The 16,847-nt window shown below is 39.3% G+C and overlaps 1 protein-coding gene across 1 annotated transcript in view; it reads left to right on the forward strand.

Moving 5' to 3' along the window:
* Positions 1–16,847, forward strand: part of LOC136872033 (probable cytochrome P450 12a5, mitochondrial) — a 69,726-nt gene that overhangs the window by 8,486 nt on the left and 44,393 nt on the right. Inside the window, exons 3-5 of the mRNA XM_067145856.2 lie at positions 4,418–4,551; positions 14,058–14,170; positions 14,688–14,804. Coding sequence (XP_067001957.2) covers positions 4,418–4,551; positions 14,058–14,170; positions 14,688–14,804 — 364 coding nt within the window. The remainder of the gene's footprint in view (positions 1–4,417; positions 4,552–14,057; positions 14,171–14,687; positions 14,805–16,847) is intronic.

The following is a 16,847-nucleotide window of genomic DNA, read 5'->3' on the forward strand; positions in this document are numbered from 1 at the left end:
AACACGCAATAGTGAATAGTGATTACATCCCTCCATATAGAGTTGGTGTCAGGAAGGGCATCCGCCCGTAAAACAATGTCAAATCCACATGTGCGACACAGTGCACACCCGCGACCCCACAGGTGTGGGCAAAGAAGAAGAAGAAAACACGTCTTCCTGATTCAGTCCCATGCTCTTGAGATCCCTGCTTACTTCCTTAAACCATTTATCCGAGACGTTAGGTCTGTTGTCGAACACATTTAAAATCTGCTTCGTTAGTCGGGTTGCATCCATCCGCAGAACTTCAGTCGTCGTTTCTTTATGGATTCCATCAAGCATTCATTATCCTTGTATATCTCTTCCCTTTCTCGCAGTCTATACTACTCATGTGTTAAATTAAGACACAGTATTTTGCGAAGGATCTTGCACTCCTGATTCTCTGCTTTTCTCAATGCATTTCCTGTCATTCTGAGGTATTCACTTACGTAGACATTCCGATTTGATCACTAACACTATTGTTATTATTATTATTATTATTGTCCTTTGTATGATTTCTATTCCACGTATCAAGTAATCTTGGTGTGTTCCCATAGAATGTAATCCATAATATAATTAGGGTCTTGTCAAAGACTTATATATGTTCTCTCCTTTACATCCTTACTGCAACACTTAAAAAAATCCGTAACTATATGTAGAGACCTCTAACCTTCACATACTACCTCGTTCATGTGCTTACACCAATGAAGATCTTTCCTTATACTAATAACTAAATACTTACAGCGATACCCTTCAGGTACTCTCAACCCCTTCAGCACAATCATTAAAACTGAGAGGACTTCTCCCTGACTTCTCGACCCTTCTACCATCATACCATTGCTACTGTCTATCTCATAATATTACCGAGGATTTTTTGTAGATACTTACAATACTATCACTTATTTATTACACTATACAGTTTTGTATCATCCGTAAAACGCATTATCTCTGATTCCAGTTCATTACTCAAATATATAGGGAACCATAATAATACTGCATTGAAGTGTTTCCGCTCTTAATGATACGGGATCAAATAATGCTTCACCTACTCTAAGTCTCTGACTTCTATTTTCTAGAAATTTAGCCACCCAATCAATCACCCATTTGTCTACTCCAATAGCCCTCATTTTCATCAGTAGTCTCTCATGATCTACCCTATCAAAAGCCTTGGGTAGGTCAATAGCGATACAGTCCACTTTTACGATATAAAATATCTTCTATATCTTGCAGTAATCCCATTAGTAGAGCCTCGTTGAAATAACCTTTCCTAAAGCCGAACTACGTTCTATTAAAACGCTTAGTACTTTCGCAAACGTGTATAATAAAAAAAGAGAAAGAATGATTTGCCTGAGCTTAATTACAAAACATTTTAATATGACTGGCGTGTATTTACCCCCTTTATGTTTATCATCTTTTCCTCTTTATGCTAGGGCTACAATTGCAACAGTGGTGGTGGTGATTATTGTTTTAAGAGTAAGTACAACTAGGCAGCCATCCTCTATATAATATTAATCAGAGAGAAAAATGGAAGGGGTCTGACACTTCCAAGAATGAAGGTATTGGCCAAAGGAAGGCAAGGGTTCAAAGGGCATGAAAATGAAAGACTCCCTAGGCCTCCATGCATAATACCGTCGTGGTCCGAAAAGAACAAGATTTGACCAAGGGAGATCGGATAGGACAGATGAAAGTGAGGAGCCTAGCACAAGTAAGTGGAAGCAATGCCAGGACTCAGCTGAGAGCCCCGTGGTCGCCAACCCACGCTACAATTGTAACACCTTATTAATTTAGTATATCTCATTCCTGCAAACTGTAAGCACATAAACATTTCAGATATCGCACTATATCACAACCTATTACCTTTCGTATGTCCTTAGTAATCTTATCAACCCCAGATGCTTTTATTGTTTTCAACTTTTGTATCGTTTTGTAAATGACTTTATTAACATCGGTAAATTTCAGTACTTCGCCAGAGTTTGTAACCTCCTCTACCTGGATATTATCCTTATATCCAACTATCTTTATGTAATGCAGACTGAATACTTCTGCCTCCTGTAAATCTTTTCCATCAATGATCCAAAAAGTGTGCTTTCTGGAACCTGTTTCTGCCTAAAAGTATCGGTAAATATTCTTCCATCTTGCACTAAAATTCTTACGACAGTCAATTACCGTTACCATCGTGTCATTCTTAGCTTTCTGTTTTGAGAAATTCATTTTGATGCGAAGTTCTTTCAATCTCTCTTTACTTCCACAACCAGTCCTACTGTCGTGGAACAAAGTATAGACACCCGAGTGAATTCGTTAATAAGACGTTTATCCTTTGTCACACATACAAACAAGATACGCCAAAATTTAGCTTATATCATTTACGTGTAATTATATGGAGTAGAAATAGTTATCGTACTCAATTAAAATTTTTACGCAGCTTGAACAAAAACAGTGCCGGTAGTTTTTCCATTTCCATCGCAGCGGTCTCTTTGAAAATTCATAACTCTAAAAGTATTGATCTGATCGTTACCAAGTTTTAATATCGCCTGAACTAACTTATTTTTATTCTGTGCACTAAGTTTTTTATTTCATCTGATTTTTGTGGAAAAGGTTTTTGTCAATTTTGTGAAACATTTCCGCATTGCTGGGTTATCATAGCCGTAACAATTTCCGCTTGTTATGAAGTTCATGATAATGTCAGGCTAAAATCGAAACTGTGTTTTGCCTGCACGCAATTGCAGAATAAAATAAGCTAAATTTTGTGTAGCTTGTTTCTGTGTGGGACAAAGTATAAACTTCTTATTAACGTATTAAATCGGGTGTCCATACTTTTTTCCACGACAGTAAATCTATTTCTTTCTAACTTCAGTTTCCTTCCTCTTGATTTATCTTTTTATTATAGCGATCTTTACCACACTCTTTAACAACTGTTATATGATCTATCCCATACGCTGTTTATATTTTTACTTATTATTTCCTACCGATCATAATTGCCTTTTAAAATATCCACCATATCTTTCTTATCAACAATACGATATTGGCAAATATTCATACATTTACAACCTTTCTTTTCATCGTATTTACTACTCGTTGGCTGAACGGCAGCGTACTGGCCTTCGGTTCAGAGGGTCCCGGGTTCGATTCCCGACCGGGTCGGGGATTTTAACCTTAATTGTTTAATTCCAATAGCACGGGGCTGGGTGTATGTGTTGTCTTCATCATCATTCCATCTTCATCACGACGCGCAGGTCGCCTACGGGAGTCAAATAGAAAGACCTGCACCTGGCGAGCCGAACCCGTCCTGGGATATCCCGGCACTAAAAGCCATACGACATTTTATTTTTTTTTCATCGTATTTACTTTTGACACGCACAAAAAAGCTTCATCATCTGTTATACCATCTGTCTCTTCAGTTTCTCTATAGAGCTCATCTGGTTTTACCAGCACAGCATCCAGAATACTTCCCCTCTAGTTCGCTCAAACTTTTTCTGATTCTGCTATCGTCAGTCACAAACATTCAAACGCAATTGGTCTGCTACGGATGTCTCCCAGGTGGCAGATTACCTGTCAGTTGCGTGCCCAGACTTTTCTTAATTGATTCTAATGTATTTGGAAATTTATGAAACACCTCCATTGATACATTATTCGAATCCTTAATTATTATTCTTCTTCTTCCACCACTTTTCCCACATCTGTGAGGTCACGGGTGCGAACTGTGTTGCACGTGTGGATTTGGCCCTGTTTTACGGCCGGATACCCTTCCTGACGCAACCCTATATAGAGGGATGTAATTACTATTGCGTGTTTCTGTGGTAGTTGGTAGTGTTGTATGTTGTGTGAATATGAAGAGGAAAGTGTTGGGACAAACACAAACACCTAGTCCCCGGGCCAGAAGATTTAATCAAATGCGATTAAAATCCCAGACCCAACCGGGAATCGAACCCAGGACCCTCTGAACCGAAGGCCTCAACGCTGATCATTCAGCCAATGAGTCGTACTAGTCGAATCCTTAATTCCTATTCAAATAAACTAGTATTTGGCCCATTTTTCCTCTTGAATTCTAACATTATCTGCAATTTATGATATTTCGTACTTTTAGTAACTTCACAGAAGGTTATTTGTCTACTAAAGTCCTTCCCAGTTTAACTTATTTACGATTTCTTGGTCATGTTTTATGTCATTCGCTTTACCCTCGTAGCTAACATTTGGTAAATTGAGATCAATCTCCATCTCAAACGGACCCCGTGGTGTACTACTTAATTTAGGACCTACTGTTGTAAGATACATTTTTCCCCTAATGTTTCAAGGTTCTCATATATCTACCCTCTGTTCAACTGTTTAACACGGAGAGAAAATTCAATTTATTCATACACAATGACCATAACATTCAACGCGTTTATGTACTTTCTCATTTCAGGAAATTTATCAAGCCTCGATTTCAACACTCTGTCAGAAGCACTTTATAAGAAGTACGGAAAAATTGCCAGGTTGTCCGGAGTACGGAGTGATAAGCAAACGGTTTATCTGTATGATCCACAGTACATTGAGACGGTGAGTTTTTACTATATGGCCTATTAGACACTCTTTTTAAATAGTGTCTTCAAGTCTTTAATATCAAAAATTATTTCCAATAAGTACTATAGTCCTTCAGGATAAAATTGAAGCATCACACTGACGGAATATATTCAGCTGGAAAGTGTTAGCTCCGAACAGCTTTGGTAATCTAAATTAGAACACCGCTAATCTAGAACACGCTTGCTCTTAAACGATTATATTTTCGATAAAATTTTCCTGCGTCATTAAACGGTCTTGAACCATATATTTTAATAATTCCCATAGGACATGCCTCAATTGTATACGTAAAATTATCATACTCAGAATTGCTTTGCTTAGTTGTTTGAGAAGTGCATATAATATATTTTCTTTTGCCTCATCCAATTTAAATCATAATATATACTGGAGTGAGATAACACCAAGCAAATAGGAAGTATTGCAACAAATGTTGTTGAATTGTTGTTGTAATCTACGGTTTTACTGGGAAGTAACTCCAATTCAGAATTGAGATCTGTAGACAACAGAAATGCACAAAATATCAGTAATAATGTACAGATGTATTAAGGAACAGAGTCTTGTTTCATCTTGTTTCTGACCGTCCAAGTATAGGGATGATAAATTGACTTGTTTATGTTGGCTGCGTTTAGTCCTGTGCACTGAAGTAGATGTTTCTAGTAAATCACTGGTCCAGTAATTTTGAGGTTGGTACACTTTTCCGTCTGCTATATATTGATTCCAGCTAGATGTGCAGCTAAGTATTTTCCCATCTGAAGTACGCCACTGCTTCTTTCCTCTGCTTCCTTTTGTTCCTGCCCAATGGCTCATTTATTTTCTCCATTTCTACATTGTGGTAAGTTGGATAGTTTCATTTTCCCACGTTTTATGAGTTTTATTTTCGATTAACTTCTTGATTGAGTTAGCTGCGAGAGATTTGGTTCTCAAGTAGGTACTAGTGCATTTTTTGCTAGTTTGCAACAAATGTCGAAATTTTACAGGAAGAGAGCAGATTACATCAGGTCAGTCACAAAGGTCAGTGACATTTTAGAAAGGGTATTTACCCTAAAATGGCAGTGAGCAGGCCATGTTGCTCGGAGAACTGATGGTAGGTGGACAAAGCTTGTGCTTGAGTGGTGTCCGAAAGATCATCTCAGACCAAGAGGAAGACCACCGGACAGATGGGATAAAGACATCCGGAAGATTACTGGGATCAATTGGCAGAACATCGCTCAAGACCGTCCCAGATGGAGAGACTTCGTGAAAACCTACCTTGTTTCGGACTTAAAGGGGCCACATCGTAAAAACGATTGAATATGGCTGATAATGATAGTGATAGTGATAGTGAAGTATACCAGGCGACTTATTCATAGTCATTTAACCCTCGGACACTCGCGCTAGGAATAGATGCAGGGTTATTCGCGCGGGCTACGTATGTAGCCCAAACTGAAATTCGATCTATATGACTTGTACACGCTGTTTTCAGGTTTATTTGGTAATAATACCTTAAATAGTAGTGTATGTAAATATTCTAAGCCAAATTTGATGACCATATGTAGGTTTCCTTTTGTTGAGAAGAGAAAATAAAATCCCTTGGAGAAAAATTTGATTAGATCTCACACTAAGCGTAATCTACAATGGAAACAGAAAAAAAAGAATTACATATTTTAAATTCATTTATATATATATATATACCTAAATACCTACATTAGAACATGTTTGTACGATAGATAAATAAAAACAATATTAGGTTAAAAAAAACTGTCTTAGAGTTTCTGTGAACTTTTAAAGGAATTTTAGCACTCTATCAAAGCACTTATTTCTGTATCGGTAAATTATGCAACACGACCACGTTAAAAATTGTCTCTCAATTTACCTATATAAATATTTGTCGCTGTGGTAATCATTTGTATTATATTTCTATCTATAAAAAGTTGTAAATATTCAAGTTCAGTTTTCACACTGCGAGATATTGCCTGAGGGCCAGGAAAGTGCACGATCATATTATGGGCTCTTGTACGCACATTAGAACGTGGATGATCCCTTAGGCACTGGAAATTGTCCTTGGCAGTGAATCATTTGGAATTATTGCTGCCGGTACTTGCATCGTCATTTGTCGCTGGACACTCGGGTACCTTCAGATTCAGTTTGGTGTACTTCGTGTGTAAGTATATCCTGTTCACTATCGTCACTATCATTACTTTCATCTAACCACTGACTGATAAGAAAGTCATCTACTTGGCCACATGCGCAGCGATGTTTCCTTTGCTCAGTTATTGTCAGCACTGAAACAGCAAATCTCGCGCGAGCTACTGTTGTAGCCCGGACCACTTCTAATCTGTCTGGTGCTTAAATGGCGTGCCTAGTCAAGCCAGAAACACATTAGCCAGTTAAATGCAACATTGACAGTCAGCTATAGAGAGTATCAATATTCCTAGCCACGAATATACTCTGTACTACACCTGTAGCCCGCGCGAGTATCCGAGGGTTAAGGGAAGTGGTGCGTTCAGTAATGGGGTATCAATTGGAAGTAAGCTAGTGTGTTTTAGACGGCAGAGGGGTTATCAGAATCAGATTTTCTTTACGTGTGAGTGTCTAACCATTGTCCCGTTTATGTACAGGGTCGTGTATGAAGTGAGATGAATATTCGTACAGAGCTTTTACGGCCGGAGGCCTCTTCCGACGTCAGCTTCCTCAGATGAATTAATGAAATGAAATGGATGACTTGATATATAATAAAAGTAATGGATAGGTTGAAACCCGGTCCCGTTAAATAGCCTAGTCCTGTCGAATATAACTAAGGGAACTGTTCAAGCATTAGCGTCGCCATCCGACGGACGAATTACAAATGACAGCATCAGAAGCCCTCACTCCGTATGAATACTGAAGAGAATTATTAGAAATTGTACACCACCACCTGCCCGCCTCTGTGGTGTAGTGGTTAGTGTGATTAGATGCCACCCCCGAAGGCCCGAGTTCGATTCCAGCCTCTGCCATGAAATTCGAAAACTGGCACTGAGGACTGGAGTGGGGTCCACTCAGCGTCGGCAGGTCAACTAAGTAGAGGGGTATCGATTCTCTCCTCAGGCATCGTCGAAGTGGATTTCCGTGGTTTCCCAATTCTCCTCAGGGGAAACGTGTAGATGGTACCTAACTTAAGGCCATGGCCACTTACTTCCCTCCTCCATCCCTATCTCTTTTAATCTTCACCTACCCCCCACAAGGCACCTGGTTAGCATAGCAGGAGAGGCCTCCTGAACGACGTACTAGTCCTCCGCCCCTGTCGTATCCCCGACCAAATATCTCACGCCCTAAGACACTGCCTTTGATGCGGTAGAGGTGGGATCAGTGCTGAGTCCTTTAGAAAATCCAACCCTTGAGGGTAAACGGATTATAAAAATAAAAACTAACAAACGTACCCGCGCTTCGCAACGGAACTCTACAATGTATACGGATTTCTCCGGAAATTACTGTAAAGGCAGTGAGTAAGATTATATTAAATTCCAAGTCTCTTAGCGCGATCCGAGACACAAAACAGGGAGCACGCCGTACGTTGTTTCCGATGTAAGCTGGCATTGGGGAAGTTTTGTGGATAACGGTAGGCCACCTTTCCTACTGCCAATCACAATCGAGTTCGGGAGTTTCTACTATAACGGCAGGGTCACTTGGCAAACACCATTCACAGTGGAGGTGGAGACTTTTCATTATAAAGACAGACCCCTTTCCCTAATGTCAGTCACAATCGAGTTAGATATATTTGGTTACAATCGAGGAATACAGCGCTATCTAACGTATCCAAACTCGAGATACGACAATGAGACATTGCACCAACCTTCCCCGGGAGGAGTATACTTTGAATATGAAGTTTGGTCGAGATCTATATAACCGTTTCGCCGTGAACACACAAAGAGTCACGAAACTATAAACCACTGACACGGTCTTGAGTTGACCTAAAACGGAAACATATCTGAGAAATAGGCCAAACAAACGAAATTATGGATAGCGCACCCCCTACACCATTATTTATACAGATACGCATGAACACGTAGAAAATAGGATTATAAGAGAGGACAGCCGGGCAGGACATGCATGCAATTACCAAGTGGATGTATTGGAAAGTAGAATGTCAATCCAAATAGAAGCAAAAAAGAAGCAAGACAGAAATTAAAGCGGAAAACAGAAGTAAAATAGAAATTCAGTATATAGCAAATGAAAGAAAACACCTTACTGTGTGGAATAATGGGTTACATTGCGCTGTACTGTTCAAATATTAACAACACCCCTTAATGGTATTCGGGGATGATTGCAACCTTCATTAGTATTCCACTAATGTCCGGCAGAATGGCCAATTGACGTCTCCCTTGATTTCCACCCGAGGAACAACCACGACTTTGCAGGAATAATGACAAAAATAGCAATACAATACTTCCGTGCTGGTGCTGGCAAGCAGTCAGAGACGTTGCCATGGTAACCTGTAGGTTCGTTGTCGGTCTGTCGGGCACTCAATGAAGAGCATGCGACTCGCATAATATAGTTATTTTCTCCGTCATTTGAAGAGTAAGCGAAATTATGTACATAATAAATGTTGTTTATAATGAGGGGGCGTTTAATATTCACCTCAAGGATTTTACATAAAATCAATAGTATAAGAGAAAATGGAAGAAAGCTGTTCCGTTTTCCTATAAACCCCACCTATTCAGAGATTTTTATGACATATGCATATCAAAACCTTCCCCGGGAAGAGTATACTCTAAATTTGAAGTTTGGTCGGGATCTATCCAGCCGTTTCGCTGTGATGGTGGAAAAAGCAGACAAACAGACGCGACAAATAAAATTACTGATACAGTCTTGTGTTGACATAAAACGGATAAATATGAAAAACTGGCAAAACAAACAAACAAATAAAAGTACGCGTAACCCCTACAAATTTATTTATATAGATTAGCATGGACACATTTGTAAGTACAGACCTTCATTTCGAGAGTTACTGCTTTGAAACTGCATGACATATCGACAAATGAATTGCACCATCAGGCGCCCCTTTTAGTGTTCTACATGGTTGGTCCTATGACATTTTCTGTATCTCCTGTATTTATGGGTTAGATAGAGTTAGAATTATTGAATAGGTTGAAATTCGGGTACAGATTTCACACATTTCTTTATTTTTTTGGTACTAATGTGACAGCTGGATCATAAAATGTGGCTACAATTTGGTCACTGGTCGTGTCAATGCGTATTCTGAATGCAATTATTCTATCCAGCCGATAATATATTCGTTTCTAAAGTACGAAATTAACTTGCAATCGAGAAATCCAGCTCTATTTAACGTATAAGTGATAGAGATACAAACAAAGGTCATAGGTCGAATGCTTATCTCTCCAAATTGAACAGCGATTTTGCTATCTGTTTTGTGACACGACTTACCGTTTAGCCACCAATTACCCGAAACGCAGGTCTGTACCGCTATTAAATTTGCATCTATATTTCGATATTTTCCCTGGCCAAATCTTATACATTGGGAGAGCTTGGAATATTTCCTCAAAGAAAAGAGTGTGCAGGTTTCGGGATTAGCACTCAGATACATGCGGAGTAGCAAGAAAGTAATGCAGTTAATAATGTTCAATTTTTAATAGAAAATAGGCTTATAACTGATTACAGTCGGGTAGGATATACCGGTATATGTACATACAAAGTTGATGTATTGGAAAATAAAATGTCCATGAATAAATTGTCGCGGTGAGTTACGAATATAAGAAGACGGTAACAAGGAGGAATTTTCGGTGCAGGTATTCTTAGGTAAACAGATAAGAAGATGACTTATGGTGTTATCACTTAAGCCGAAAGAGGCAAGGCAGAGGACAGATATTAAAACGGAAAACAGAAATATAATAGAAATACAATAAAATGTTTAGCAAATGTCAGAAAACACCTTATGGTGTGAAATAATGGGCTACACTCCGTGGTACTGTTCAAATATTAACAATGTCCCTTATTGCTATTCGGAGATAATTGTAACCTTCAACGATATTCCGCCAATATCCCGCAGAATGGCCGATTTACGTCTCCCTTGGTTTTTACACAAGGAACAACCACGAGTTTACAGGAATGATGACAAAAATGGCAATATGTTACTTCCCTGCTGGCAAGCTGTCAGAGACGTTGCCATGATAACATGTAGGTTCGTTGTCTGTCTATATGGAACTTTATGAAGCGCATGAGACTCACAGAAAATAGTAACTTTCTCCGTTATTTTAACAGAAAGAGAAATTATATACTTAACAAATGTTGTTTATAATGATGGAACGTGTCACATATAATCCACGGATTTTACAGAACATTAATAGTATTAAGAGAAAAGGGAAGTAAACTGTTCTAGTCTTACTATAAACGTACCGTATATTCAGAGATTTTTAAGTCATATACGTATCCAAAACGTTCCCCGGGATGAGTATACTCTAAATATGAATCTCGATTGAGATTTGTCCATCAGTTTCGCCGTGATGGTGGAATAAACAGACAAACAGACAAAAACAATTAAAACCACTGATACGGTCTTGAGTTGACCTAAAACGGATAAATATCTGAAAAATTGGAAAAGAAAACTAAATAACAGACAGCGGACCCCCTATAACTTTATTTATATAGATTTATATATTACCACTACCTCCCCTACCCTGCCGGCCAACATTCTGATGGTGAAATGTTTTTCGACTAACTGGAATCGAACACGCGTACCACGTTGTCAGGCCATATAGACTTGATGCCTTAATGATCATGGTCACCAGGCGCGATTATGTTTTCTTTATGGGTGAAATAATTGAATAATATTCTAAGAGGAAGGGGCTTTTTTATGCGTCCCGGCATATTTCGCAACAGAGCTCGCTAGCTGCAGTCGCTTAAGTGCGGCCAGTATCCAGTATTCGGGAGATAGTGGGTTCGAACCCCACTGTCGGCAGCCCTGAAAATGGTTTTCCATGGTTTCCCATTTTCACACCAGGCAAATGCTGGGGCTGTACCTTAATTAAGGCCACGGCTGCTTCCTTCCCTCTCCTAGCCCCTTGCTGTCCCATCGTCGGCATATAGAATGTATTTCTTTTTGCTATTTTGCTTTACGTCGCACCGACACAGATAGGTCTTATGGCGACGATGGGACAGGAAAGGCCTAGGAATGGGAAGGAAGCGCTCGTGGCCTTAATTAAGGTACAGCCCCCGCATTTGCCTGGTGTGAATATGGGAAACCACGGAAAACGATCTTCAGGGCTGCCGTCAGTGGAGTTCGAACCCACTATCTACCGGATGTGAGCTCACAGCTGCGGGCTCCTAACCGCACGGCCAACTCACCCGGTATCTATAGAAGGAAGGTAACAAGCGTACATGGGGAAATATATTATCCTTACTGAATTTCAGGTAAGAAAGACTTGTCTAGAACAGGTAGAATATTTCAATCAACTGCTTATGATGTTTTTCGTTATAAAAGGCAATACGGTAAACAAAATCGAATTAGCGCTGTGAGCACGTACTTGCGATACATGTTACCAAACTTACTTCATGTTACAATTTCACGGGAAAACGGATCAAACTCGATGTTTTGCAATTATGACGGGGACATTGTCGTTTTCTGCTTCTTTTAGTACGTAATGATCCTAGCTACATGATTTACCAAAAGGAAATTCCGAAATACTTACAGAGATTTAAAGTGGCGTGCCGTTTGAACGAACTTGTCAAGTCCGCGGCTCAATGAAACAGCGGTCAGAGTCCAGGTCGACTCCCGTATCAGTTATTTCGCGCATTTAAAAAGAAGATTGACTAGCACTATGTCTCCAATTTTAACGTTCACTCTTCCACTTTTCTTAGTTAAATTCATTTGAGTTGCCTTTAATACAGCCAATATTTTCATGGAACGTTTTTGAAGGAGTTAATAAAAAGCATTAGTTGAAAGGGTTGAAACAAATTTTGCCTTCATACGAGGGCAAGTCAATAAGTACCTGCAATTTTACTCCAATTGTTTTTGGTTGGCTCTATGGCGTTTTGTGCTCACCAGCCGATAGATGGCACCATTTTCTACGACTATGGTAGGTTTCAGCGTTATCAGATCAGTACAGCTTGCACTGATGCGACGTAAATTTGGCTGCGCCACTCTCTGTTTATTCCAAGGAAGAACAGCATTCCGTAATCCGTTTTTTGTGGTCTGAGGGTTTACCAGGAGGGGAAATTCATAGAACAATCACTCGCCAGTTATTCAGGATCAGATGATGCTTTTGTTCAATATTGGCATCAGTTACGTCTGCGAATGGACGCCCGGATCTTTCCTCATCCTTCACGCTCGTACGACCCCTTTTGAACTGTTCATTCCACTGGTAAACACTTTGCTGTGGCATAACACTGCCCCCTATTGTTCCAAGATAAGCCAGATACGCTTCCTTAACAAAGTCTGTAATATTTTTTCTATGTTTCTCCTGGCAATGTTCGCCACAAATGTAGCAGAATGCATTGGGGTCATTCAAATCTCTTCGTGAAACTCTCATTCTGATCTGAAAATTAAAAAAAGAAAAGCTTGTTAATTAAAATTAAACAGAACAAAATAATATTGAAGTAATAGATAAATGGATGCTTACAATACTGTAAAGACTTATTAAGACTTAATAAGACTTAATTAAAACAGAATATTAAATTAAAAAAAATAAAAAGGTGCCGATAGCATTATTATTTCAACACCTTATATCTCAAAAACTAGAGCCAATCTTGAAAAACTACTATCATTTATGGACTCAGCACCCTCCATATTTTATAAATTCGCTGAAAAATCATTGGCAACAGAAGAAAGTTTCTTTTTGGTTAACCAAACCAAATCCCAAGGTGCAACAGCTCCGAAGGACCATCGCCTACCAAGCGACCGCCGATCAGCTTCTCCCTCCCCCCACCAAGCACGAGGTGTCGTATGTTCATCATGACGGATCCTCTCGGCCGTTATTCTTGGCTTTCTAGAACGGGGCCGCTATCTCACCGTCAGATAGCTCCTCAATTGCAATCACGTAGGCTGAGTGGACCTCGAACCAGCCCTCAGATGCAGGTAAAATTCCCTGATCTGGCCGGTAATCGAATCCGGGCCTCCTGGTAAGAGTCAGGCACGCTACCCCTACCAACGCGGGGCCGGCTTTTTTTTCTTTATAACCAGTGTAATTTTACTGAAATCTTTTAGAGAGATAACTACAGCTTATTGGACATATCTGGGTTCCATTGAAGGTGAAGGAACTTAAACGTCTGTGCGTTATTAATGCCTGCATTTATAACTCGAATAAAAAATCACATGGTAAAGAAAATTCACATATTTTACATGAAAACAAGAAAATCAAATTCTTATTAACGTTCAGTTTCTATTAAATTTTACTTGTATGGGCTAAATGTGTAATATAAATGTTTTCTCACGAAGAATGTGCCATATATAATGGGGCTTTCACGAAATATATTTCATTTTATCCTATGTAGTAATACAAATATTCCTGTTACAGATTTTCAGAAACGAGGGACAATGGCCAGTGAGACCAGTCTTCGATTCAATTTTAAAGTATCGACGTGAAATGCGGTCCGATTTTTTTAAAGGAATTGAAGGAGTAAAATCCACGTAAGATGTTAACCATTTGTACTTATTATTGGTTGCATGAAATTTCAATGAAAGTAATTCAAAGCAAATATTGCAATAGACCAAAACATAACTTTCAAGATGTTAGTATTAAGTTTATTGGTTTAGTGAATCACGTGCATGTTAGTACATAGCACTCGAGATCCGTAACTTACAATTAGTTACTGTTCTTATTGTTATTGCTTCTGGTGATGATGATGATAATTGTTAATGTTTGGAAGGAGTCGTGAAGGAATAGGGCATACCAGTGTTATTGTATCTGGCTTCTCACAAAGGCAGTCGTTATTCGATTCCAGGCCAGTTTGTGAGCGATTTTCGAACATTAAAGTCCAATTCTCCGGCTTGTGTCACGCGATAATGTTAATGTCCATGATTCATTGAGATTTCCTGAGTCTAGTCAAATCATTAACATCGCAATCATCGTCACCTATCACAGACACTAAGTGAAAATTCATTCATCAGTGTGTTAATAATTATGAATTTTCGTCTTTTTTTGCAGCCAAGGTAAACAATGGCACGATTTCAGAAGCAGCGTTAATCCGGCTATGATGCAACCACGTAACACGAAGTTATATGTTGGACCAATAGATAGCGTGGCTAAGGAATTCATTCAGAGGTAAGGTTGAAAATATCCCTTCTTCAGTTTTTCACACAAAAGTAACAAGTTTACTACCAAAATTTATTAAATAAGTGAATTGTCTGTCCGCCGACGAGGGTGAACAATTAAATACAGACTTCGTTAAAATGGAGGCTGTCTCTAATTTTAATTTGCACTAGGATATGTACCCGTGCTTCGCTACGGTATTCTACATTGTATATGGATATTGAAGTAAATACTGTACGTGCAATAAATACGATTGTTTTAAAATTGCATGTCTCTTAGCGTTATCCGAGAAATGGTATGCGGAGGTCCCCATACGGTGTTTCCAATATAAAGTGTGGGTTGCGGAGTTGTGATGATTACGGCAGGCTCACTTGCCTACTGCCATTCACAATCGAGCTGGGAAGTTTATATTATAATTGCAGGTCCCATTGCCTTCTGCGCGGACACAATCGATTTGAGTACTTTTCATTACAATTTCAGGCCCCTTTCCAACTTCCAGACGGATTACAATTGAGGAGTTTTTATTATAATGGCAGGCAACTTCCCTACTACCAGTCAAATTTGAGTTGTGTACTTATCATTATAATGACAGGCACTTTTACCTGCTGCCAGCCAGCTTACTGCTAGTCACACAGAGCTGGTGAATTTCAATCAAAATAGCAGGTCACTATGCCTAATGCTAGTCATATTTTGGATGGGTACATTTGTTTACAATGGTGGGCACCCTGGCCTACAGCCAAACACAATCGAGTAGGGGAGTTTTGAACAAAATTGCATTCTCCCTTGCCTTCTGCAAGTCAAATCGAGAGGTGAATTATGCATTGCAATAGTAGGCCCTCCTTACTAATGCCAGTTACACAGAAGTTGGAGAAGGACCCTATTCCTACTGCCAGTCGAAGTCGGTGTGAGGAGTACTGATTAAAATAGCAGACACACCCCATCTCGATCGGTACAAATCAACATGAATGAATATATATAAATCGACATACGAAAGTATATGCATGTTTACAATATTTCAGACCATCTAAAGATTAACTGCTGCTAAACGGTACCTCATATCGACAAAGGATTGTATCATAAGACGCAGTAATTAGCAGCCTAAATGGCTGGTCCTATGATATTTTCTCGCATATCATCTATTCATGGGTCAGATTGAGTTAGAAACGTTGAAGACGAGAAATTTGTGTAAGATTATCTTACATTGCATCTGGACCGTCGCGTGGTATGTAGGCGCCCCCACCCCAGGTATAACTCGTAATTTTGTTCGTTCCAGTTTTGATTCGGGGGGGGAGAGGGGGATGACACCCTAGCTCTTTAGAGCCGCTCCATTATCCACCACCTATGGACCCGCCGTGTTGCGGACTGGAAAAACAGGCAGCTATTATAAATAACAGCATCACGGACCACCCACCCTCCACTACATATTTGATATACATACACTAAGATTTCATTTATTCATATACAAAATACAGTGTTTGATTTTTCATTATTTGTTCTTGTTTTGGTAGGTACTCTTTTTTGTCGTCTATATACAAACTTTGAAACATTGAAAGGCATTCGCGTGGCTTATGCATGAGCAAATGTTGTCAGAATTTCTCTAAAGTCTAAGTTTTAGCAGTGTCATTTTCTATTGCTAGAATGGCGAGAGAGAGAGTTCAACCTTTCCTGTGCGACTGTAGAGCGCAAATAGGATTTTATTAGCTTAAGCCTACCAAAGCTTCGTTCGGCACTAGCAACTGTCACTGGTATTGTTAGTAACACTCTTAATGCGACCCACAAGTTTGTAAACAAATCTTCACTGTTTGTGTTTTCGGTCATACGCAATATTTATTTTTGTGTGACTGTGTTCTTTCCATGATCCAAAATCGATCTTACAAGTATAAGTTCAAGATACAGTTCAATGTCGTTGATATCAGACACTTTGGTTGTTTTGTCAGTTAATATCTCTCAAGGTCCCAACAACTTTGTTTTAGATATTTCCTGGAAGTTGAACAACATTACCCAAAAATACCCAAACTTGCTGGTGTTCTTTCAATGCAGTTGACCTCCTCTTAA

This window comes from Anabrus simplex, chromosome 4, assembly GCF_040414725.1.
Source record: "Anabrus simplex isolate iqAnaSimp1 chromosome 4, ASM4041472v1, whole genome shotgun sequence".
Classification (NCBI taxonomy): domain Eukaryota; kingdom Metazoa; phylum Arthropoda; class Insecta; order Orthoptera; family Tettigoniidae; genus Anabrus; species Anabrus simplex.